The 26490-nt window shown below is 43.5% G+C and overlaps 1 protein-coding gene across 1 annotated transcript in view; it reads right to left on the bottom strand.

Moving 5' to 3' along the window:
* vash2 (vasohibin 2) overlaps positions 1-26266 on the bottom strand; it is a 40416-nt gene extending 14150 nt beyond the window's left edge. The window contains exons 1-6 of the mRNA XM_083789754.1: positions 25121-26266; positions 12913-13001; positions 12286-12342; positions 12078-12152; positions 952-1189; positions 249-392 (exon numbers count right to left, since the gene is read on the bottom strand). Of these exons, the coding sequence (XP_083645880.1) occupies positions 249-392; positions 952-1189; positions 12078-12152; positions 12286-12342; positions 12913-13001; positions 25121-25483 (966 nt within the window). The 5' untranslated portion in view covers positions 25484-26266. The remainder of the gene's footprint in view (positions 1-248; positions 393-951; positions 1190-12077; positions 12153-12285; positions 12343-12912; positions 13002-25120) is intronic.
* Between the last annotated feature and the right edge of the window lie 224 nt (positions 26267-26490).

Raw genomic sequence — 26490 nt, 5'->3', positions numbered from 1 at the left:
ATGTGTGTGTGTTTTGGGGTGTCATCCTCATGTGTGTGTGTGGGGTTTGGGGTGTCATCCTCATGTGTGTGTGTGTGTGTGTGTGTGGGTTGGGGTGTCATCCTCATGTGTGTGTGTGTGCGGTTTGGGGTGTCATCCTCATATGTGTGTGTGTGTGTGGGGGGGGGGTTTGGGGTGTCATCCTCATGTGTGTGTGTGGGGTTGGGGTGTAATCCTCATGTGTGTGTGTGGGGTTTCGTGCTGCTTGCCTTCATCCTCATGTCTCGGCCGTGTTTCTCCAGTTCTTTCCTCATCTCCTGGGCTCCTAGCCTCGCTGCGTTCAACACCAGGTGCTTCCACTCGATTGGCTGGAAGACATGAGGGTCGTGGGGCACGTAGAGGCCTATCTTCACCTGGAGTGGGAGAGAGAGAGAGAGAGACACCTTTATTTAATTCCTTTTTATATCCAATATTTATTTGTAAATACATTGTTTTAATTTGATTGTCTTGTTCCACTTCTGCTTTGGCAATGTAAACGTACGTTTTCTCATGCCAATAAAGCGAGAGAGAGAGCGAGAGAGAGAGAGAGAGAGAGAAAGAGAGAGAGAAAGGAGTTCATACATTTTGTGGAAATGCTTGAGTTGCAGTAGCGCCCGCAGACAGAATGATGTCACTGCAGGTGAAACACCTGCATGGCATGTCATGCGTCGTAGAGTTACTGCCTCACACAACACAAGTGATGAGTCTGCTATTTTCTAAACATTTTAAAACTTGTGAAACGGGACCTTCTGCATAAGGAGTACTTTTATACTTTTGTACTTTTACTCAAGTAAACTTTGAATACCGAACTTCAGACTATTTCCACAATAGGGTACATTAAGTAAAAAATAATGTGAGTACTTCTTCCATCACCACACACACACACACAGACACACACACACACACACACACACACACCCCACACGCCTCTACCTTCTTCAGTGTGTGCTGGTACTTCTTGTAGGAGTTCTCGAACTCGGCCACCAGCTCCCCCAGGGTGCGGTGGACGAGCGGCTTGTCCATGAGGTCTCCGCGCCGGCTCATGCCCAGCGCGCCGTAGCGCCCGTTGAAGTAGACGCCCAGCACCACGTGGTGGAAGCAGTGGCCGGAGAAGTGTGTCTTAAAGCTGATGGGGAAGCGCTCCAGCGACGTCAGGCCGTTGGTCAGGTAGCTGGAGGAGGGTCAGTTAAGGAAAGGCAGTGCTTCTCAAATGGGGGCACGTCGTGTACCCCTAATCGGTGGTGGAAAGTACTTTTACTCAAATGCTCACTTAACCCATTCTGACCTGAGATCAGATTCATACGAGGTTTCCGCTGGACACACACTGGTCTGATTGACCCATTCTGACCTGAGATCAGATTTAAAAAAATGTCAGTCGTTCTTCGATTGTTAAAAAATAGCAGACCTACAAGCTCGTATCGCGCCACTCGGTGGCGCGATATGAGCTTGTAAATCTGCTATTTTTCAATAGCTAAAGCACGACATGATGCCAACACCAAAATGGGTGCCCGGTCAGAATGGGTTAAAGGTTTTGAGGTGTTTTTTACTTTACTGGAATATCTCCAATTTTCACTACTTTTACTTCTACTCCGCTACATCTCGTAGGAAAATATTGTACATTTATCTATTTGTCTATTTTTTGAAAAAGTTTAGTTACTAGTTACTTCATAGATTTTATTAAACAAAACATACATTAACAACTTACCGGTAATCACTATTTAAACTTTGGCTATTTGAAAATAGACGATCTACAAGCTCACAACGCATCGCAACGCGTTGTGAGCTTGTAGATCGGCTGTTTTCAAATACATTTGGACAATGGGGCGGGCCCGTCTAGAGTTTGAATGTATCAGTCAAAAGGGAGACATTGAAGAGGAAGGGGAGGTGGGGAAGGATCAACATAATGTAATGTCAGAACAGGTCAGCTCCATATAAAGAGATCTAAGGGTTGGAGGTATGATGTAGAGTTGCTGGCCGGCTCCATATATGCAGATCTAGGTGATGATCCAGTCTTCTCCATGAATGGTGGTTATCCAAGGTTTGATGAGGTCACGGCCATATATGGTGGCGTGTCACGAGGCATGACGGAAGGACGGATGGATGGACTGACAGGTTTTGCAGGTTTTCATCATAATTAAAAACAATTAATTGCAACATTGCAACATTTTTTTTTAAAGGGATCTATAACAACGTGTCAGTGACACACTGAATGTTTTTACACGGTCAGGGTTGAATGTGTAGCAGTGCTGTAGTGGTAGTGGTGATAGTGGTAGGGTTGAATGTGTAGCAGTGCTGTAGTGGTAGTGGTGATAGTGCTGTAGTGGTAGTGGTGCGTTTCTCACTTGGAGATGGGTTGTTTTCAGCGAGCGAGGCGGTGGCGTGATGGAGTACGACATACTGTAAATTATCCTTCAGTGCTTCGACACTGTGGCTGCTCCAAGTGTAGCAATCTGTTCAACCTTGTGTTCCGTGCAGAGCCGCAGCCAATACAAGCTGTTCACACACGTCGCGCGCGCACACACACACACGCGCGAGCACACACTTCGCCTGCTTGTCACCACCAGCCAACCATCGCGATTCACTCTCCCCACAGAGGAGCCCAGCCATTGGCCAGCGGACCTGTCCATCATCTCCACAGCTTGGATGACCTGGCCTGGCCCGTGTGAATATTTGATGAAAACGCAGGAGTACAAACAACCACAGGACCATCACAATGTGTGTGTCCCATGGACCATTAACTGAGCACACTTTGATGCAGAACATTTGGAGGCAGATAACTCTATTTCTCTAGTGAGTCGAGTCGAACCGACTCACAAAGCTGAACGTTACCTCATGTTTCTCTCTCTCTCTCACTCTCAGCAGGTGGGTGCGGCAATGGTTGCCATAGAAACCCTGCAAAAAGCACTGAGGTGCTGTTTACAACGCTGTTTCCCAAGGTGGATATATCAATTCAATCTAAAAACTCACAGTGCCTCACTTTGCAAAAGCTTGTAGATTTGTATTTTTAATAGCCAAAGTATAAAATATGGTTAAAAATGATTGACTGGGGGTCGGGACTGGTCGGGGCGTCGTCAAATAATTTTGGGGTGCCCCCAGATTATTTTACATAGTACCTGCATAAACTTTCCTTAATGATTATATCTGGTTTCAGTATTTATTATGTATTTTCTCTGTTATTAAGGTTATTGTAGTGGTCAATTTGTATCGGAGGTGGGGAGGGGGACGTGGCCAAAGCATTTACGGGGGTCCCCAGCCAAAAACGTTGAGAATCCCTGCAGTAGAGCACATGAGAACAACAACAATGTAGCATCTGTCCTTTCCAGCTTTCTGCTAAAAGTACAACCAGCTGTCACTCAACTAAGCCAGCTCCTAATTCTAATCTGAGAGTTTGCGGTCCATTCCAGACAGTGACACTAATATTCATGACTGCTTACATAATGACGTGTGTTTTAGTTCAATTTAGTCTAATGGTGCCTTGCTCCAGCCCACATTAAAACCACTTTGATAAGGACGTTAAATGCCATAACATTAATCCACTACCATCAGGAGAACAATGATGTTCAACGCTGGTTAAGATTTCTGGCCAAAAGGAGCATGAAACCCTAGGCTGATTCTGTAGCTTGTTTTCCAGTTGAGGTTAAAACCTCCAGCAGGGTAAAACATGGCTAGTCAAACCCTATAGGCCCTACTATAGGGTTCAACCCTATACTATAGGGTTCAACCCTATAGTATAGGGTCCCTATTCTGGCCATGTCATCATAATTGTTTCATCATAAGTGTTTCAGCTGAGAATTTGTCAACATTGGTGACAAGAGTTAATTGTGTTCCCTCTCAGGCTTAGTGGAGAGGTGCAGCATGTTCAATAAATAGAGTGTGAACTGTTTTTTGGTTTCGTAATGGTGTCCAGGAGCTAATGAAACGTACCTTTATGCTGTGACTGAGGACCAAGCTGTCTAGCACAGTGCTTCACCAACCTTTTCATGTCAAGGACCGCCAAATTGGCACTAATTAGCCCACGGAAGAGATATGCCAGGGACCCCCATAAGAGAATATTCTTCACGGCTCTAGCAGTGATTCTCGACCAGTTTAATTTCAAGGACCCCCAGTTTGACATGAATTAGGCTACGGACCCCCATTTAATGGCATTCCTATCTGAGTGTACAAATGGAACCATTTGGTTTCTATAACTATCATTTAGCTGGGGACCCCCTGGAACTCCCTCAAGGAGCCCTGGGGGTCCCCGGGCCCCACTTTGGGAACCAATGGTCTAGCACAGTGCTTCACCAACCTTCAAGGACCATGGAAATTATTTGTATTTAGCCGCGGATCGACCCCCATCCAAACAAAATGTTGTGCCAGGTACCTTCAGTAGCAAGGATTTGAGTCTCACATCCAAAGACAATTTGTCAAAGATTTGTCAAAAACTAGGACAATATTCCTTTCCCCATCGTGTTCAAATTGCTGTACAGTGAGAACATGTGGAGCCATACGTATAAATGCACATTGATTGCTTGCCATTTTTGCCTAAAAGTATTCTGGGTTTTATTTTGAAGCACACAGAGTCTACTCCCATCATACAAAATGTGTCATTTAAATTTGACTCGACTTGTTTCATCTCAGCCATTAGTGAGACTGTAAAGCACAAACTGTTTGTTGTAGGGACCCCAGGAGGACCATCTGGCATTCACGTGCCTACTAATGGGGAATGGGGATGCTAATGTATAAACAATAAACCCCCAGGCTGTAAACAAACACAGCACATAAACAGTCCGTAACCAGGAAATGCCTGGGGAAGTGAAAGTTATCGCTAAGTTACAAAGAGACAAAGACCGCCACACTGGTTGACATGAAAACAAGCACTTAGCACTTAGCAGCCTATAGAGTGTAGTGTTGCCAGATTTTGCGAAAGAAATAAGCAACCATGGTCTATGGAAATAGACCAAAACACCAGAAGCGACACACTACCACAATGGAAACCTATAAACAGTATGTTTTTTGTTTTTTTTACAAGCTTGTGACGTGTTGTGAGCTTGCAGATCTGCTATTTGCAACTACCAATATTTACAAACCCCAAGTTATAATAAGCAGATGTAGAAACACTGTTCAGCAGTGGCGTGTGACTTAAGTGGCTGCTTTCTCAATGTGCACAACATTGTATAGTACCTTCAATAGCTAAAGATTGGAAAGGTTATACCAGACTAATAATTTAAATAATAAAATAATAATGTGTTTTTTTCCACACAATAAAATAATTAACGTTTATTTTTTACATGTGTTGTTGTTTTCCCTATTAAACTCACATGGTAGTTTACCAAGCTGAAATATATCAATATTTACTGTATCCATTTAATACAATGAAAGGGAGGATAAAAGCACAGTCTGTACTTGAAGGTACACACAAATAGCCAAAACACTATAATGGGTAAGTTTAAACGGTACATTCTATTTGGCATTTTAAAGACTTGTGAGGAATGGGATGGTGTAAGTTTTTGTTTTGGGGACCTGCAGCCGAGTGCTACTTCTGATTTGCTGATTGGATTGGATTTGAACTCTGGTGAGGGGGAATCCAGAAGGCCAAGGGCTTTCCCAATCCCTATACACTATGCTTCTTCTGTCTTGAAGGGTGGGTAATAAGTCTGGTGTGCATTCTAGGACCTAGATTCTAGGTAACTGAAAAGCAGATCATTGCCAAATTACTTTCCCTGTCTGTCTCTCTCTCTCTCTCTCTCTCTCTCTCGTCTGTTTTTCCTCTCCCCCCAACCCTTCACAGTGACAGCACTAAGATAGAGGAGACAAACACAGAGGATCACTTTCATATACTGTATGGGGTTCATTGTTTCACCTTTGGTCTTGCGCTGCTGCCTCCTCCACCGTCAAGAGCTATAGCTACTGGAGCTGCAGGCTAAGTACTCTTCTCTCAGGTCAAAAAGCTACATTCATATCCGTTTCCCAAAACAACAACTAGAAATGTGCAATTCTGGGAATTTCCCTCGAGCAGGCTCGCTAAGTACAGTATGATTATGATACAAGTAGGCACACTGTCGAGTGCCTTGGTTTTTGATGGTGACGTAATGACAATATGTTTTAGTGTCGGGGGGATTAAAGGTAATGCCCCTATGTATACATGTATGTAATCTGACACCACTGCCAGTGTCCTGGAAGCAAGGCAAAATGAGATGGCAGTAAAATCTAATGATCTACCCATATTTCAGGATGTCTTCTATCAATTGAAATGATGAGTAAGCATCTATGCCTATGGCAAAGGGCCATGAAAATATGACCTTTTTAAAAAAAGTGGTCATGTGGCTCAACTTGCCCCAGGTAAGGGGTAAGTTGATCCAAGTCAAGGGGCATTTCGAACCACATGATATTTTAATGTTAAAAGCTTAAACTTGAACAGATAATGTATTCACTTATCAATAATAATATAATAACAGTTTTCCCTTTTGCAAATAGTCTTATTTATTTGTATATTTCTTATTTAAACACTATTAAGACAATTAAATAAAGTTTGTTATTCAGAACTTTATATTTGCAATATTGTTAATAGAATCTTGCAAACTTCTGTTAAATGAGTATGTACATGCAAATTAAAGGTCATTCAGTATAATTTGAGTAGCAAAGACTTAATAAAAAAAATATGAATAGTGATTCCCATTGACTCAATTTACCCCCGGACATTGGCTCATCTTACCCAATCCATAGCCACCATTTTAGAAAACAATGACTAGAATAAGCTACTTCAGACAATTTAAGTGGTAAATGATTCACATGGTTCTATCCATTGGCAAATCATCAACGTGTATGATATTACATTTTAGACCTAGGTACATTTTGCTTTGTATATCAGTCATTTTACATGTCGAAATTTTACTTTGACCGACAAAAACAGTTTTTTTGTGTAAAATAATGTTTTCTACTTTCCCCATGTGCTTCCCAACTTCACAGCCAGGTGTAAATTATGGATGCTTACTAGATTTAAGGTCATATGGCAACACAGGTTTATAGTTTTCTAGATAAAGGGGGTGGTTCAACTTAAACGCTGGCTCATCTTACCCCGTTCTCTCCTATGTCGATCAGTGTCGGGTGGAATAAAGGAAATGCCTCTATGTATATGTAATTTGTAAGTTGATTAGTGGTATACTGTGGTTACTTTGCGTATGCCCCGTCTGATGCGTATGTCTCGTAGCAGCAAAAACATGAGGTCCCCACTGTGTACAGAACCATCCTATCGGCAGTTTGTTTAATGCCGCAATTGGGTCAAAAAACATTTAACCCACAAGACGTCACAGGTACCCCAAAAAGTTTATACGGAATAAATAAATAAAATCGTGCAATTACTATATTAGTCTGGTTGACCACACTAACAACAACAAGGCGACAGGGCCTTCTCTATGGCTGCCCCCTCCCTCTGGAATGCACTCCCTGAACATATCAGAGATGCTCCCTCTCCCTCCCTACGTTCAAACCCGCACTGAAAACACACTTGTTTAGACGAGCCTTCCCGAGTTGACTTGATTTCAACTTACTTACTTTTAATTCGTATCTTTTATTTTATTTTCCTACTAGTACTAGTAGTAGTACGAGTACTAGTAGTAGTGAAAAGCGCTGTATAAATCCCAGATATTATTATTAACATCTTAAACGTATACAGCAGGAACGTGCTGTAGATTTCAGGTCGGAGTTCCTTTTAACCATGAGTTGAGAATTGTTCGGCAGCTAAACCATTCTCAACTCATGTGCACCAGGACATGAATTGGGCCACGAGATGTTCCGACAGGATCTCCATCACAGAACAACTGCAAAAGGGGAAAGCTAACTGAACATTCTCTGCGTCGCGACGTAAATACTGGGGGAGGTAGTGGCTCAGGAGGTAGAGTGCCAGACACAATTTAATTTGGGAATCGAAAGGTTGCTGCCGGTTCGATCCCCAGATACTCCTGTTTGTAGTATCCACTGAGCTGAACTGCTCCCAATGAGCAGGTCAGTGCCTTGCATGGTTTCCTCCGCCGTGTGAAAATGGGTGAATATAACGCACCATTTCAGGACTCTCAGTGCTGCACTAAATCATACAGATAGTCTCCGACAGTTAAGCCTTCTTTTTTTTTTTTTTTTTTTATATATTTTTTTGCGGCTTACGCCTTTTATTGATTTTTGAAGGGACAGACAGTAGGCTGACAGGAAACGGGAGAGAGATGGGGGGATGACATGCAGTAAAGGCCGTGTCGGGTCCGGGAGTCGAACCCGCGGCACACTGCGACTGGATTACCAGTCCGGTGCCCAGACCGTTACGCTACGGCCTGGGCCAAGCCTTCTTCTTTGTATAAGAACAAATAACGAAAATAGCATTCCAAAACAGGCATGCCAGGTTGGAAAGTGGTTCACCTGTGACCTGATAATTCGTGCTAAATGAACTGCGTGAGACTAGCACTGTATGGAGTTGTAATCAGTTTACCGACAACATTCCAAGGATTCAAACCATCAACCTTATTACAGAGAACCAAACTGGCTACCTCTAATTAGTTAACGGCTCTTCAAGGAGCTCACTCAATCTGTTCAAACCGCCGTTGTCTTAAACCTCTGTAGCGATGCCTGGGGATTTGAATTTATATGGTCACATGGCTTCTAATCTAACTCTGCTCTAAATTGATTTTTTTTAACCCATTTTGGGCGGGAACCCCTTTTGGTGTTTTAAACATTATGTTTAATGTTATGAAAGATATTCTTTCAAAGTGAATGTTTTTAACTCAGGTCTAAATGGGTTAAAGCTCCTCAATGAACAACAAAAGAATCTCAGACTCTGCTCTCACAACATTATCTATTCTACAGCAACCTTACACCCGCTGACAGGTTTATCTGAGCGTACACAAGGCTATGATGATAGTCCTATCTGCTCCTGCACCATCCTGCAAGGCTATTCACACACAAGTGTTATCTGGAAAGACGCGCAACGTTTCACAGGCCTGCGGCGGGCTATGGTGCTGCCACATGCTAGCAGCTCGTGCACAGCAAATGCTGGGCTAGCTTGAGACATCCACATTCACTAGCTTGGGTCCCGGGCAAACGTCTAATCTCTCTCTTGGGTCTCGACCGGAAATGTTTGTACTGTAAATGTACATAGTTACTTTACACCACTGCCAGGGGGTCCCCCAGCAAAATGAGGAACAGTTTAATTTCACTAGGCTATTATTTCACTGGTAGAAGTTAGCCCAATAAGAGAATGTATAAGAAGGTTTCACTCTCTCTGCTACTGTATCTCCTCACCTACAGTATAGACAGTTACAATAGAGGTTTGTACTAAACTTAACAAAACAATGGTGGTGCAATGCATTTGTTGGTCCTTGACACTGATATAGTGAATCATCATATTAACTACAATAGAGCAAAGACTAGTGGAGGGTGAAATGGCTTCATGTTTTCATCACACAGGCTGTTATATCCATTTTTATGCTTACATTTTAAAGCTGATGAACAGGACAGTACCCTCACTACTACATACTGTAGTGCCCTCATAATAATGCTACTGTGACACTAGAATGATCATGATTAATGCCTGGGGAAAGGACAGGACAGAGGGGGGACTTATAGAAGGGCTAGAGGCCGGGATTTCACATCCAACAGCTTATTGATTTGCTATACTAGTCAGTATGAATAAAACTCGTGCCCTCGAGTCAGAGTTAACTTAAAATGAAAAGCCGCAGACGAGCAAAATAAAAGCGAGTCGTACAGACAAGACACACTGACACAGACTGCCATTTTAGTTTTTTACATGAATCTTCTCTTCCGAGGGTCCCTGGCACAAAACACTTTCAGATCCATATCAACAGAGGTTTATATGGAGTTAGAGGCAACCCTTAACAAATTAATTATTCCATACACCGTCACTCTCCTCCACTGCTCATCTTTCTCCAAATCCTCCCAGTTCCTCCTCCTCTAATCTGTGTGGATGTTTCTCTCCTCTGCCACTCCAGCACTCTGTGTGTGTGTGTGTGTGTGTGTGTGTGTGTGTGTGTGTGTGTGTGTGTGTGTGTGTGTGTGTGTGTGTGTGTGTGTGTGTGTGTGTGTGTGTGTGCGCGCGCGCGTGCGCGTGTGTGTGTGTGTGAGATGAAGTGAAGGCCCCGCGGGCAGCAGACAGACAGTGCAGACAGTCTCTGGACAATTCTGCACACACAGAACGTGGTCACACACACACACACACACACACACACACACACACACACACACACACACACACACACGCAGACACATATCGCCACTGTCTCTCCTCTATGGTTCTCAAACGTTTTGATTTCAGCGACTCCCATAACTCTGGGGGTGTACAAATGAGTGTACAGTACACTCTCAGAATTACAGATACTAGAGCGGTGCCCATTGGGAACAATGCAAGTTGGAAATGAATGCCCCACCCAGTTATGTCTGTGTCCCTTTTATGCCCATATATGGAGTTCTTGGTCAGACATGACCAAATATGGAGTCCAAATCATTGTGACGTCGGAACGGGCCAGCTCCATATATGGAGATGTAGGGGTGATCAGGTGTGATCAGTCCTGGGCAGGGGCCAGGGGCCCTTTTCAGAGCCCGGGCAGAAACTTCTGGACATCGGGCACTGCACTCCCTGTGGGGGTGTGGAATGTGTGTCAAATTTGAAGTCGGAGAGGCGAACGAGTTAGGTGGATTACAGACGTACGTACAGACAGAGGCTTTGTGCATATGTGTGTTTTTTTTAATCACACCCGTGTGAAGTGAGGGGCGCTCTTGTCGTCGTACATCATCCAATAAAGAATTTGTACTTCATGAATCCATTTGTCAACTTATGGTATTATCTTTTAACCATGATACAATGTTTAAAAAAACTCATCTTTTCACCATGATCATGTAAGATGACAACTGATGTGACAATGTGATTGGTTAGCCGATTTGCTCGTCTACATATGATGTAAATTTTCCTTTCATTGTCAATAGGATACGAAAAGCTGTATATAGGAGGGGCAAGCCCATCAACAAAAAAAAAGAGAACTTTAATCCATGTTATCGTCTATGCAAAGTCAGAGATCCACTCCATTATCAGTGCCTGTGCAGCCTGTGTCTCGTTTATTTCTTTATTTTAAGGGGGAGGCAGGTTTGGATGTTTGGAGCGTGCAACCTTTGTTGAATGGCATGCCAATCAAACCCCTCTCCCCCTCCCCTCTCTAAACTGTCACTATCAATTAGCGCATGGTGTCAGTTTACCACTACAGCCAGAGAAGGAAAATGAATGACTCATCTTCCTGGGTAGACTGGGTGACACGGTGACAGCAGTGGAACAATGGTTCACTGGCTGGTATGTGACTTTGGGTGTGGTCCCTCCCTTCTATTGGCTGACACCAGGTACAATATAAGCTACTGTAAGCATTGACGACAGTAGATACACACCTGATAGAAGCACACAGGGCCCCATAGCTCAGTGGTTAGAGCACTGGTCTTGTAAACCAGGGGTCGCGAGTTCAATTCTCGCTGGGGCCTATCAGCTTTTTAACCACAGAGTGGATGAAAACTGACACCACTCTGACTGACACACACACACACACACACACACACACACACACACACATAGCCTTTATCTATCTTTATCTTTAAAGAGAACTTTTACATTATATAATCCTATCCATTTCTCTACCGTTTTTTCCTTTTATCTAGACCGACTACATGTCACGGTAGAGAAGTGCGTCAGACGAATTGGGCTGACATGTAATATGGTGTTACCCAAGGTTCAGAGCAGCAGAAAACACCCTTTGACCTTTGGCTAGAAATGCTGGGCTAGCAGGAGGTGGGTATGTTTTGAACTGGCCTTGACTGCCAAGCAACAAGGGTCTTTGGGTTCTGGGGGGGAGGGGATTGCAACAACATGTCTCAACTGATTCCACTCACCAGGGTGCCTTCCAGCCCAGCCCAGCACAGTTGTGTGTGTGTGTGTGTGTGTGTGTGTGTGTGTGTGTGTGTGTGTGTGTGTGTGTGTGTGTGTGTGTGTGTGTGTGTGTGTGTGTGCGACTGTGTGCGACGTGCGTGTCAGTGAAGGATACATTCCCAGGATGACAGCCTCAAGGCATTTGATTGGCAGAGACTCCCTGACCATCTCTCTTGCTGTCTCCATCAACCTGCAGGAGGACAGGAGTAAAGAGGAGGAATTAGAAGAAGAAGAATAAATTCATCTCGTCATTAATTCAGAGCTGTTAATTGAGGAATGGCATCAAACACAGATCGTTTCCGCTGCGCTCCGTTTGTACTCACCCACACAGAGGACGACTCTTCTTGATCTCAAAGAACTGCGTTCCTGTGTGGTTGTATCTGTGACAGATTGTTAGGGACAATCCCACATTCTCTCTGTCTTCTGACTCGCCACAGTTTGTCCCTGTGGATTATTTACAGACGGATGCATATTGTTTTCCATCTATCTATCCATCCATCCATCCATCCATCATCTACCCCCATCTACATATCTATACAACAAATATACATCTATAGTATCTATCTACACACTACAGGATTTTATCTACGTAGTACGTCATACATTTCTACATCCTTATTCTTCGCCCGTTATATATCTTTCTATCTATTATCTATGCAGTGTCTGTCTATATATAGGCACAAACAACAGTTAACAGGTGTGTGTCGCCTGGCCGCAGATACAGACAGTGAGTGTGAGAAGCAGAGACACGCAATGTTTCTACTTTGTAAATGTTGACACCCGTCAAAACACTTTTTCTGAAGAAATGTTGACTGTCAAAACTCAACGGAATTCACCTGACATCTCGCCTGTCATCTCGGCTTAGCACATCTGTTGCCTTGGTAGCATGTGCACGTGCCTGTGTGTGTGTGTGTGTGCACGTGCGAGAGGGAGAGAGAGTGAAAGGATACTGTAAAGTCTTCATGTAGTTCTGAATGGCCAGCAGCCAGTCTGGTACAGACATGGATGGCTTGAAATTGGGCACAGACGGCACAGGATGCTGCAGGTGGAGAGAGAGACAGAGAGACAGAGAAAGAGAGTTAGAATTTCCTTGACATCACCATTATAAGTCTACAATATGAGGTAACATTCAGTTTTGTGAGTCCGTTCGACTCGGTTGGAACATTTCTTCCGCGTTTTCCAACTTTTCCCCAACAGGACTCTCTCTCACTCTCCACTTTAGCACAATAATGTTTTCCAGGTCATTTATTTGTGCTACAACTGAATAGACAAGACTAGGTCATCCTGCTTAAAAATGAACAGAGAGTGCTTTTTAGTATTCTTAAAAAAAAGGGTATTCTTCTTTATTAACACACACACAGTAGGAAAGCTGAGAAGCCTTTAGTGTAGGGTGGAGCAGATGATACAAGATACATGTGGGAAACCTCCTATCTCCATATTTAAATTACCTTTCTTTTACCCTTACTTTAGTTGTTTATGTCAATTAATTACTCCCCAAACACATTGCCGTATTGTCACTGCTGTTGTATTCTGCAGACTCACCTGCCAGTGAGGAGTCCTACTGGGAGTATTTGCTGATCGGTGCCACCCCCGGCCTGTGGTAGTACGCACAGTGACAGATATCACCCTTCCCTTCCCGGCCTCCCTCCCCCGAACATGGGCCAAATTGTGTTCGGGTCTAAACCATCGACAAAGCCGGACGCACCACGGTAGATTCAAACCCACAACCTCAGCGGCGGTGGGCAGGTACTTTATACTAACGCTCGCATTTCAACTTTTTGTTTCCCTTTCCCTGGCTCAGCTCGGACTAGGTGAACCATGGCCCGGGGAACTTCTGCCACTCTTTTGCGTACTTCCACTTTATTAGACAGGACATGACAGTAAAACAGGACAGCTACGAGGACCCAGATTTACACACATGATGTGATGTGACGGAATAAGCTGGTTGAGCTTGACCTGAGAGCTCCCATATGAATCTGCAGTGATGGAAGAAGTAGGCTACTCACATGTTCTACTTAAGTAAAATAATCAATACCGCAAGATATAAATCTCACCTATAGGAATGGAATGTGATTCAAATTTGATTCGCGACAATCTGTTTCCATGTGTGTGTGTTTTTTTAGCTATTCAGTTCAGGCTTGAAGTCAGAGTGAGACGCAGACAAACACTTCCTCTGACACACACACACTGGCTATGTGCAGCTGTGCAAGTGTGCGTGTATTTATGTATGTGTTCGAAAAAAAGGTTGAATTAAGCAATATTATATGAGAGGATGTGCATTATCGTCATTAATGGCACGCCTGTGTTGCTGCAGGAACTCGACGATAGGCGAGTTCCGTACGCAGCGCAGATGATAGGACAGATGTAGCCACTACGACCGAAAATGTCACGTGCAAGCGCCTAGCTTAGCTAGTAGACTGTGGGGACTGCCCAGCACAGCTCTTTTTCATGTTTTGATTAGGTGTGCCATCATGCTCGTTTGAAGCACGGGTGGAGAGCTAGTTCAACCAATCAGATTGCTTCCTCGGAACTACATGTTGTATAACAAGAGAGAGATGCGTGCTTATATGTGTATGTGTGTGTTTTTAACACAGTGTGGGGTGGGTCATGTCCAATGTGCTTGTGGGCGAGGGGCAGAGTGTGTGTACATGTGTACACAGGAAGGGAGACCACAATAACAGCGCTCCATATCATTTCCTGAGGTCTGCGTTTACATGTACACTAGCCCAGAGTGTGTGGAAAAGCAGGCGAAAAAGATAACTGGAGTCTTAGGCCCTTATTTATCAATGCGGTGTAAGGGTTTAACTGTGTAACATCACTACAGTTTACCAAACAAGACGAGGAAAGTATATTTGTGTATTGGGAGGTGGAGTCGCACAACACCTAAGCAGTGGTGAGACTTGTCAATGTGTGACTGGTATACAAAATGAACAGCATATATAGGCTACTGGTGTGACACCTCACACATCTTGTGTTTTTCCTACAAGAGAGAGACTTTAAGAGCAGTTTCAGTCCAGCTTTGATGTTGTCCGTTTAAAGCCACAGTAGTTGGATCCGGTGCCACATTTTGAATGTAGTAATGTTCAGGAACTACAGACTAAAAGACAATAAATATTTTCATGGAAAGAAAATTGAATCGTGTGAAAATCATCATTTAAATTGGAGGAAAATCAAATTTAACTTTTTAGCTAGAGTCGTGCAGCACTAACTAGTATAGAGGGTTTAAGTGGTTAATAAAATTTTAAAAGAGCCACCAAAATGTCACATAGGATATTTTAAAATCTAACAGGCACCATGAAACTTTCTGTGTACATACAGTACAGTAAATGCTCCGCTTTCTACAGATTTAGGTGACCCAAAATATGAAAATTATGTTCACTCAAGATATACTATGTAACTTTCCTCTTTTACCCCGGATTTGAACTCTGTGCTGACATTTTCACCATTGAGCTAATAGAGCCTGCAGTGCTTGCTCAGGGGATACATGTAATCTTGAGCACCAGGTCAAACTTTGTGTCAGATCCTGTGTCTAGGTGAGACATGACCTTTGCTTTGACACGATCTAATCTAAATGTCTCATTTCGGGAGACAAAATATAACCACCCGATTGTATAACCATACAGATTGGATAAAATTACACTTTATTTATTAAAGGTAACATCATTCACATTATGAACATCCACCATACAGTACACGTAGTAGGCAATTATGCAAATACAAAACACTTATGCAGTCACACACACACACACACACACACACACACACGCACACAGTATTAGAATGCATATCCACACTGTATTAAAATGTATATCCTCACATGCCCATGCACTCAGATAAGCTTCAGACTCAGTTCAAAGTCACATTGCGTTCAATTTAATTCCCCATGAGAGCCGAGAGAATTAAAACTGTCATGTCAAAGAAATATATATATATATAAAATAAAGGGGAAAAGGGATAAGTAAAAGCCTTCATCAGTCAGTCAAAGTAAGCAGCAGGTCTCAGTTAATAGCAAATAATCCAGCCCGTAGTCAAATCCCTGACAAGGCATAACACATACACAGACACGCAAAACCTGTGTGCTTATGTAACACACACACACACACACACACACACACACACACACACACACACACACACACAGTGCACACACACACACACACACACACACACACACACACACACACACACACACACACACACACACACACACACACACACACACACTTCTGCTGGGTCAGGCAAAGAGATGAGGTGATCTCTCGCTTTCATCATCAACCTCCCTCTGCTCCGACTAGCCCCCCATGCTGCAGTATGACAAGAATTATTCCCAAAAGAGCTTTTATTTCGTCGCCGTCTGTGTTTTTGAGTGGTGCAACCACTCCTACAACCAGCAATGTCCGTGCGTCCGTGTCCAAACTGTCCATGTATGTGTCTGTCATGAGTGCTCACGAGTATGTGACTTATTAGTACCAGTAGGGGGCGCCAGAAACAGAGAGAGCGATAGTGATGTGCCTGCTGCCTGCTAATGAGAGAGAGAGGTGGGTGGGGGGGGGGATTGCAACACTCAGTTCACACGGGTGTGATTTTTTTGTTGTAAATGAATGCCCCATTTGATCATACTACACTACAGTGTCACACAAAAGCATAGACAGATCTGCAAGCTCAAAACACGGTTGCAAAGTGACGCGATTTCAGCTTGTAGATCTGCAACTTTTGCAGTTTTTGAGTCCTGAAAAGTAACAGTTTGAGAAATGAGGTTTCCACTCGACAGAGACGATTGAGTGATGAACCGATTAAATATGGATAGGACAGCAATGCAACGTGAAGTAATCTAAGTACACCTCAGTAGAGCATAGAACAGTGGGCTGCAGGCCGTGGGTGGGACGCGATGGTATTGAAAGTGGGCCCCCAAATAATTGGCAAAACACTAAGATTGTAATGATAATAGAGCGTCGCAGTCCAGTCCAGCCCCCTTTCAGAACGACGAGCGGCCCAGGAGAATTTCCCATAAATTATTCCCACAGACGTTTCAAAAAGTATCTATTTACATTTTACAAAGCCAACTTTACTCCTGACAAATCATGACAATAAGGACCCTTTTTTGGGCGAAAATGGTTGGAAAATGTCACAAATGTGTCTTTCAACCAATCGGCTGATATCACTCACTCAACTTGTACAACAGCAAAACATCGATGCAAAAACGCAGCGTGTTCTGCAAAAATGTACAACAAAAGCAACGGTTCTGCAAGGTTAATGAGGCAACTGCTGTGGTGCCAGTGCTGATGGCTTTTCTCAGCTATAAGAACTAGCGCGCGCACACGCACACACACACACACACACACACACACACACACACACACACACACAGGGATAATGAGAGAGCTGCGTCTGTGTGACCCCTCCTCCTCCTCCATTAGAGGAGCTGAACAGAGTATCACTTCTTCACTCTGGCTTCTACAGGCTGATAATTAAAGTGTCTCACTGTATCCTCCGTGGTCTCACAGCCACCCACTCTCTTCACGCCTGACCTGCTGTCTTAAGTCATTTGGACCCGAGGACGATTCCACAAATGTCTTTTAAGTCCTGACAGTTTTCTGAGAAACCTTATGTTTCTATGTCAGTCGTTCTCAAACATTTTCATGTCAAGGACCCCCAAAATATATGTAATTGGCCGCCGACCCCCATCTAGATCTACTAAAAAAATAGTAGATCTACAAGCTCATAGCGTGGCACCGAGTACCGCGCTACGAGCTTGTAGATCTACTATTTTTCAATAGTTATAAAAGTATAACATCATGCTTAAAACACCGAAAGGGGTTCCCGCCCAGAATGTGTTAAAGCCTCAGTTACACTTAGTTGCGTGCCGGTGTCGTGCTCAGTAAATAGCACTAGAAGATCTACCGCCTCACAAATAAAAGACAGTGTGAAAGGAGCCCCTGAACAATTATCACAATTATGTATGATGTTTTAGCACATTTTTTCTTTCGATGTATGACATGCTTCCATAGAAGACTCACTGGCTTCTATGGAATCCAAATGAATCAAATCAGTCGTGGCGACGGAGAATGTTAATCCATGTACTCGCCTTCTTCATGCATCAAAATCGGTCTGGTGTACTCTCAAGTATGTTGTGTATAATGTTATAATAAATAACCAAAACATAAATTATTATAGAACATCACTTATAAAATAATCTAATCGTTTTATTATGAATATATGGCCATATCTTTTTATTTTTTTTAGGTGAGATTTGGCTTGTTTGTGGGAGGTGGATTGGCTTATTTCTCTCACGAGAGTTGGCAATACTGATTCGTTTGTTTGCATCTCATCTGTGAGAGACGATCTGAAAACGTGACAATGCTTTAGTTTTTGGTGTGATGCAGAACTATTTTCACAAATTTTCCTTCGTGTTATAGTGTTTTGTTGATTACTTTTGATGCAGTAATGGTCTTCTTTTTGTACGGTCTTCTTAAATTGTCACTTCAGTGTCATCTGGGGAGTGGGGACCATAGCCTATAGGGGCCGCCGGACACACAGGTTGAGAACCACTGCATTAAAGCTAACCATCACCATGTTTAATATTGTCTTGACACCAAATTGCCTTGTCAATTCCACGACACACGCACCACAAAAACATGGCTGGCACCTGATAAAGTTTGTATATATATTCCATTTGGTCTCTGGACAGCATTCAGGGTTCCAGGCCAACACTGAGATGTGACAACAGCAGTTGGTATTGATTGATACCGTATACACCCCAAAGTCCACTTCATTCCTCATATCTAAATTATCTATTATACACAGCTGGTGGAGTTAAGGGAATGCTTAACAATAGAGGTTTCTCTCCATTTCACGCTACAGTATGCCTTAGTTGCCTCTCTCTCTCTCTCTCTCTCTCTCTCTCTCTCTCTCTCTCTGCTTCTGTCCTCTACTGTTGTTCTTTCCTCACCCCCCCCCCCCCCCCCCCTTTCCAACTGAGGAAAAGACAGGAAGCAGAGCTGGAGGTAGCAGAGACTCAAAAATGTTCTTTCTGGGAGTAACAAGGATGGATATGATCAGGAACGAGTACATCATAGGGACGACGCATGGTTTGGATATGTACAGACTACAGAGGAGGGATAGTGAGTATATCGGTACTATTCCGTAGAAGGATGTTGAGGTTGGAACTGCCAGGCGAGAGGCCTAGAGGAAGACCAAAGAGAAGATTTATGGATGTAGTGAAAGAGGACATGAAGTTGAGGCAGAGGACAGGGTGAGATGGAGGCAGATGATTCACTGTGGTGGTCCCCTGTAGGGAAAAGCCTAAAGGAAAGGGAGAAGAACTTCAGAGTAGAGTCATATTGGAAATGTTCCGTATGACAGGAGAAAGAAACAGATGAGAGCGCGGCCGGGAATGGGGGAGGGAAGGAGAGAGCCCAAGGGAAGGAGAGAGAGAGCTGGGTGTCATATTTCCTGCTGATATCTTTAGAGCAGGATATCCCAGGCAGGGCTTGCCTCTCTCTCGTCAGCTAAAAAACGATGATTCGGCCAAATTGTTCACAAGTGACGAAATACACCTCATCTTGTCAACATCAACCCGGTGATTATGTGTAATTGTGTATAGCATCCTCCAAATGTTAGTTATCTGTCTAAATGTTGTGATGTCTGTTAAGTTCAGTCTGTTAACAGACAAAACAATTGCGTGCACTTCACTGGGCTAGGAAAGATACAGTACAGACAGACAGTGTGTTGTTGTTTATTAAGGGCATGGTTGTCCCTTCAAAACTGTCCAAACGCAGCTCCTGCTGCTATGTGCATGACCTCACAAAACAGAATCAAGCAACATGTACAGCCACAAAAGCCTGTAGTGTCTCGTGGACTGGTAAAAGTAGAAGTGAAACTTTAGAAGAGATGATGTATCTTCTTATGTTATTGGTCAACTTAAGTATTTATACAAATTTGGACAAAGATTGGACAGCTGGTTCTCCTGAAATGATCCACTATTCCCAGATTGTAGAGGATGGATTATTTGCTATTGCTGTGCCAACCCAACCCTTCTAGTGTGAATGAATAGTTGCCTGGAGGGCTGGCAACATGGCTGCTTGGTTGAGAGACTTCAGTCCAATAACAATGCGGTGGCACACGCCGAATCACATTGCCAGGGGTTTTCTCCAGATATCACTATGGGAAGTGAATTACTGTTTGAGTCCTTCTGTTCAACAACACATCTCTTAGTCGACTAAATATCACAAGATTTTATTAAACTAAATCTACAGTTGATTTAGTCAACTAAAATGTATTTTGGCAGGCCTTAATGCCTGATTTTAGACTTGGTTGCATGCTGAAAATAGCCGATCTACAAGCTCATAACGTGTCGATCTGCTATTTTCAGATCGAACGCAACCAAACATAAAATGACTTGTCTTTCAGTTCTACTGAATCTCTTTTCCACTATAGTCACTCCCTTACATTTTAGTTTAGTTTTTATTTGTTGTCAGTACATATATTTAGTCATATATTTAGTCATCATAGGTTGGTGTTGGTGTTTTTTATTTCATTTTCGTAGGTAGTCGACAGACATTTTTACCGTCTTAGTCGACGAATTCAACACTGTCGTACACCAACCAGTCCAGTCCCCACAAACACAGTACAACCCAGGAAAGACCCCGCTAACGGCTCTTGCACCTGTCCATGATCCCCCACTCATGACATGCACCCTCCCTCTCTACCTTCCTCCCCTCTCTGCCAATTTCCTTCCTTCCCCTCTACCCCCCCCCCCCTCTCTCTCTCTCAAAATGGCACAGTTAGCCTAACCCTAATCTAGGCCACTGTATCACCGACGCCGTATCTATGACGACCACTCAGAGTCCAAACACAATCCCCCCCCCCCCGAATCAAGTTACATATCAGCAATACTCCAATGGACACTGCACTGCGCACATCCAGCCATGTATCTCTAATACAGAAGCATCGATGCCATACTCAAGATTCGATTCGACTTTTGATTTTAAGTCACAATTCAATTTGATTTGAATTATTAGGCTATTGAAAAGCACAATAAAGTTTGCATATCCACTCACTGAAAACCAGGTTAATTAGAATAAGATTGATTAAATGGTAACTAATGGACGTGACCGTAGGTCTTGAGCACGAGCCGTGGGTCTAACTATGTGGGACTCAGGAGTTTGGGATCTTTTGCTGCAGGTGGGAAAATGAATGTTAATGCAGACAAATAAAAGGACACTCGCCCCAGGTCAAATCCTCGGTCGCCAGGTACAGTATTGCTAAATGTAACGGTAACTAACCTCAATAAAACTATGCCTAAACCTAACGTAATTATTCCTAATCTTAACCTCAGTAAAAACTATACCCAAGCAAGCCTAACCTTATTCCTAACCTTGACCCCAATAAAACAAATACAAGAATACAAGAACCGCTGGGGGCGAGCAGTCCATTTTATGGGGTGAGCTTTCCGGTAGTGCTCGAAAAAAGATTGTGATCTAGATTCAGAGATTTCAGACACCTCATCTAATTTCAAAATTTGTGCAAGAATCGTGCAGCACTAGTTGGCTGTCCAATTAATTTGAGTTAGACTTATGTTTTTGCTACAAAACTTTAAGAAAGACATTTTGAATGGAGTAATGTTCAGCAAAAGACAAAGACTAAAGACAATAAAGACAATAAATATTTGAAAAGAAAGATGGAAAGAATTAGAATCGTGTGAGAATCTCAATTCTTGTGGCGGAAAATCGAGATTCACATTTGCGCAAGAATCGTCAGCACTACTTCCGGTTACCATGCAGACTGGACTCTGCAATGCAACACTACCAGCGGGTTCTCTCTACCCGCACGTTCTCGGCTGTGCGCAGCTTCTTTTTCCGGGTTTTTAGACAGCTTGTGGATGGAAAAGAAGCTCCACTTCCGCGGACGACTTGCGCGATGGCCAGATTCCCGGAAACGCTCTCCTCCGTGTCAGTCGTCCGCGGAGGTGGGGCTTAATTTCCATCCACCTAAAAACCAGAAAGAAGAAGCTTCTTCTGTCCACGGCTGTCGGCCGTTTTGCGCTTAGGTGTGGAAACAGTGCATCTGTCAACTCGTCTGTGGCTCCATCTTTCCCCGTCGAAAGCACGCCTGTGTGGAATGCACAGAATAACAACAGCGCCCCGTGGCTTCCCTTGGACATGTGCTGGAGTAACATAAAAAAGATGCAATCCTGCAGGATTGAGAGTGTGGTTGCCTATCTCTATAGGAATATTGTTCAATTAGAAGAGCTGAGTCGGGTATGTCACCGCATACTGTCAGATGAGGGCAAAAGCGCACAAATATCTTGGAAAGAATTCCAAATCACTGGCTTTTAAGTGATGTAAACATTATTTTCAACAATTTAAAGCTGCTATAAGCAAAAATATGTGAACATTTTAATTGCCTTTTTCTCCCCAGCCAGGGACGGGCATTGCTGTTCCTTGGAGTGGCTGCACCACATTCAAATTTTGACATATTATTATAGCAGCTTTAAGCGCTGGAGTGCAATAACAATAGCCAGCTTGCCTATAGGCAACCACACTAATTACAGCTGGTAATGTTGATACACTGTATCGAACGTCAACTCCATACAATAGCATTTACACCTGGATCAGTCTGATACTCATCCATACAATAGCATTCACACCTGGACCAGTCTGCTACTCATCCATACAATAACATTCACACCTGGACCAGTCTGCTACTCATCCATACAATAACATTTACACCTTGGAACTGCTCAGTGGAACACACTCTGTACGGTTTGCTATACACTCAAGCGTATACACTCACACGGTCAATGGATGACATAGGTCTACTTAGCAGACAGTATGTACTTGTTTTCTAAACTTTCTGCATGGCATACTACGTGTACATAATACATATTCGTATTCCTGACAGATTGTGGGCAGTAACGTGAAGTACACTGTGACTGAGTTTTAGTCAGTTGGAGTAAACATGCCAAACCGCAATTTACAAATGACATCCTTGTAGTGCCTTGGTCAACGGCACTGTAATGGTAATCACCAATATACACTGGCGGCCTGGAAATGAGTTCAGTAAACACAAACACAAATTTAATTAGATGTGTTTACAACTCCAAATTAGAGACAAACTGTAACTGAACTTACTAAAGTCAGCTTGGATTTTCCTCCTGTGTGTGTGTGTGTGTGTGTGTCTCTCTCTCTCTCACTGGTATGCAGAGTCAGACACACTACTGCTCAACTTCTCTCACAAATTGCCATATACAGTATCTCTCACTCTCTCTCACACACACACACACACACACACACACACACACACACACACACACACACACACACACACACACACACACACACACGTCCCGTCTCTAAAGAGGAAACCTTGACTCGCTCTCATCCACCCTGCCCCTGTTCTGTCAACAACAACCCTAGATCAGGCGTCTTCAACGTTTTTTAGGCGAAGGCAAGGACCCTCTAGCTGAGAGATGAAGCAGGGACCCCCACCACTACATATTGTATAACATCGTGCCACGTGTGTATTTTCAGACAGTGAACCTTTTAAACTGTCAATAATTTAATCAACTTGACCGTTGGCTCTGCACTTGGTCTGCTCCTTTTCCCTCTACACACCAACAATGCGAGTTCCCCATCACACAAAGATTTGTAAGACTGTAGTAACTCCCCCCCAGGGGTCTGTTGAAGACCCAGCCCTGCCCTCGATCAACGACATTGACCATGCAAGCCTTCTCTGTTCGGCTCGGTTCTGTTGTACCTAGTCTACACAGCAGGCCTACACAACCATCTGTGTTCATCCTTTCTCAAAAAGCACTTCAAATATGGAATGTTTTAGTAAATAATAAATCAACACCATCACAGTTAGTTGTAGTAGTTGCTATTGGTTGCTTTCGGTAATTCGGTAGCCTTCCTTTCAGTTGTCAAATAATTCACCTAGGAAACACATACACACAGTCACACACAGTCTCACACACACACACACACACACACACACACACACACACACACAGTCTCTCTCTCTCTCTCACACACACACACACACACACACACACACACACACACCTGGAATGACCAGCTGGAATGAACAAACTCAGACGTCATAAACTCATTGACCCTGACAAGTCAACTGACAAGTCAGCATGTAAGTTACAAAGGAGATGATTGTGTGTCTGTGACTGTCTTTGGGTATTTTTGGCTTATCGACTCATACCTTAAGTTCTAGTGAGTTGTAACAAAAAACAGGCTTGTGGTAACACAAACCCAGGGAGAGTAGATACGAACTCAGAGGAACTGGAATATTCAAAAAAATCAAAATCTCAAGAACTAACATAAAAGAGAGATGTCTATCTGCCATTGGGGTGAATCTGTGGAACGAACTCAATACAGAACTAAAAGAGAGAAACTCCATAAGAACATTTAAAAAATCATATAAAGCTATGATAATTGACAAATATATAAAATCACTTTAATATATACAATATGCATAGGCAGTAGATATTACAAAATTATATTAAAAAAAAAATATATATATATATATATATATAAATAAAATAAATTATTTGAAGTAACCACTTCAAACATAAATATACAAACACATATGCAGTAAAAGTAAACGAGAATAAAAATATACACTATATTTGAAGCAACCACTTCAAATATAAAAGTATGCTCTAAAAAAGCTAAATCTATGTGGGCGTAACGTAACTAGTATATTAGGCATTTAAGCTAAATATGAATTTTCTGTTCATCATTGGTATACAAGAAGCACATCACTACAGAGAATCCGTTTTTCCCATTGCTATTGTTCCTGTTTTTGTTTTTTTTCTGTTCCTTTTTTTCCCTTTCTTCTATTATTTGAATCATTAAAAAGGTGGGCATAATAAGCTTCGGCTTCAGCCCAAACCTTTTCAGTCAAACTGTAATTCTGAAACCCCCATTCTGAAATGTACTGTACTGTAAATGACTGAGATAAATAAACTAACTAACTAACTAACTAACTAACATTCAACTGGTATGTTGTTGTCCCAATTTAAGCCACATAGGCTTTCTTAGGTTTTAAATCCTCTTAAGCAGACCAAGATTTTTTCTGCAAGGTGTCAATAAAGTAATCAAAGCAATCAATCCATCAATGTTGACTTTTGGTGCTCAACTAACTTACCTTTGGAAGGTAGGCGGCATTCCTTATCCTGTCCACCATCTCCGGTCCCTCGGGGTGCACGACCTCCACATGGGTCCACATCCGCTCCCAGGTGCCACCCTCGATGGGGAACCCGGTCCGGTTGACGTAGAACAGAACCCCGCCGTCCTTCTCCTCCTCGTCGCCCGGCGACCTGGGCCCGTTGTTCGCCGGGGGAGACACCGGGGAACCGCGGGTCTCATCCCCGGTCCTCCCGGTCCGGGCGCCGGTGCTGCAGCGGAGCAGGCAGTGGGAGCTGGTGCTTTTGGACCGGCCGTGCCTGCTCAACTTCGCCGACGAAGTCCCGGTGCCGGTGGTGCGACTCGGGGAGTTCGGTCCGGTCATTATTTGGTACAACCAGAGCTAGAAGAAAAGGAGGCTGCAGCAGGGCATGTGGTCCTCCTTGTGGGTGTCAACGGTCTGATCAGTACATGTTGATCTATGACAGGACAGTCCGCTTCACACAGACAGACGTTTCCTTGATACGGGACTAGAATCAACACTTGGAAATAGCACGAGAACACATTCTGTTTTGCATCATCAAATGCTTAATGCTTAAATAAGGAGAGGTGACAGGGGGTTATATTTATATATATAAAAAGCTGGCAATGCAGCAGCAGAATAATTCCACCCGTGGAAGAAGCAGCAGCAGCGCGTTCCTTAGTAGTCCTCTCCCCGGGGTTTAGAATAGAACAGAGAGGAGAGCCTGCCTGGTGTGGTCCAAAAGCAACCTGATGAGGACCGAGGTGATGTGTTGTTCACGCAGTCCCCGTTCATACATACCACCAGTGTCGTTCGTTCCTAGTGAGGGTTTAATCATTACACCAGACATTAAGTTCACCCTCCTCTCTCTCACACACACACACACACACACACACACACGCACACACACACACACACTGCGGGGGCTGCTCTCCCCCACCCCTCCTCCTCCCACCAGCGACCACCAAACACAGCCCTGAAGATCAGCCGAGCTACAAAGCATTCCAGTGTCTCTGCTGCTGCAGCCTCTCCGTATCAACTGTCTCTTTAAAGCCGCCCTTCATGTTGATTACAAACCAAAGTGATTAGTAGTCCATGTTGATTGTTTCTCGGGTCAGGATGATTCAATAACATCGATCCCTCAGTCACTACTACTACAACAGTGTTATTCTGTTGTTAGTGATGTGAATTGATACCCTCGCCCCGGCAGCCAGCCACTGCCCGCTGATGATTGGTCGAGCCAACAAAGAAGGGCGGACACGGGAAGTGGTGCTGCCGTGCCATTGGTGGCTTTGGATCGACGGAGGCGTCAACAAGTCAACAAGATCTGCAACAGTATTTGTGGGAATTATGTAGCTGTCTATTGTTGC

This window comes from Protomyctophum parallelum (genome assembly GCF_964188405.1).
Source record: "Protomyctophum parallelum genome assembly, chromosome: 19".
Classification (NCBI taxonomy): Eukaryota; Metazoa; Chordata; class Actinopteri; order Myctophiformes; family Myctophidae; genus Protomyctophum; species Protomyctophum parallelum.
The sequence above is the reverse complement of the archived record's forward strand: the minus strand, read 5'-3'. Positions and strand labels throughout refer to the sequence as shown.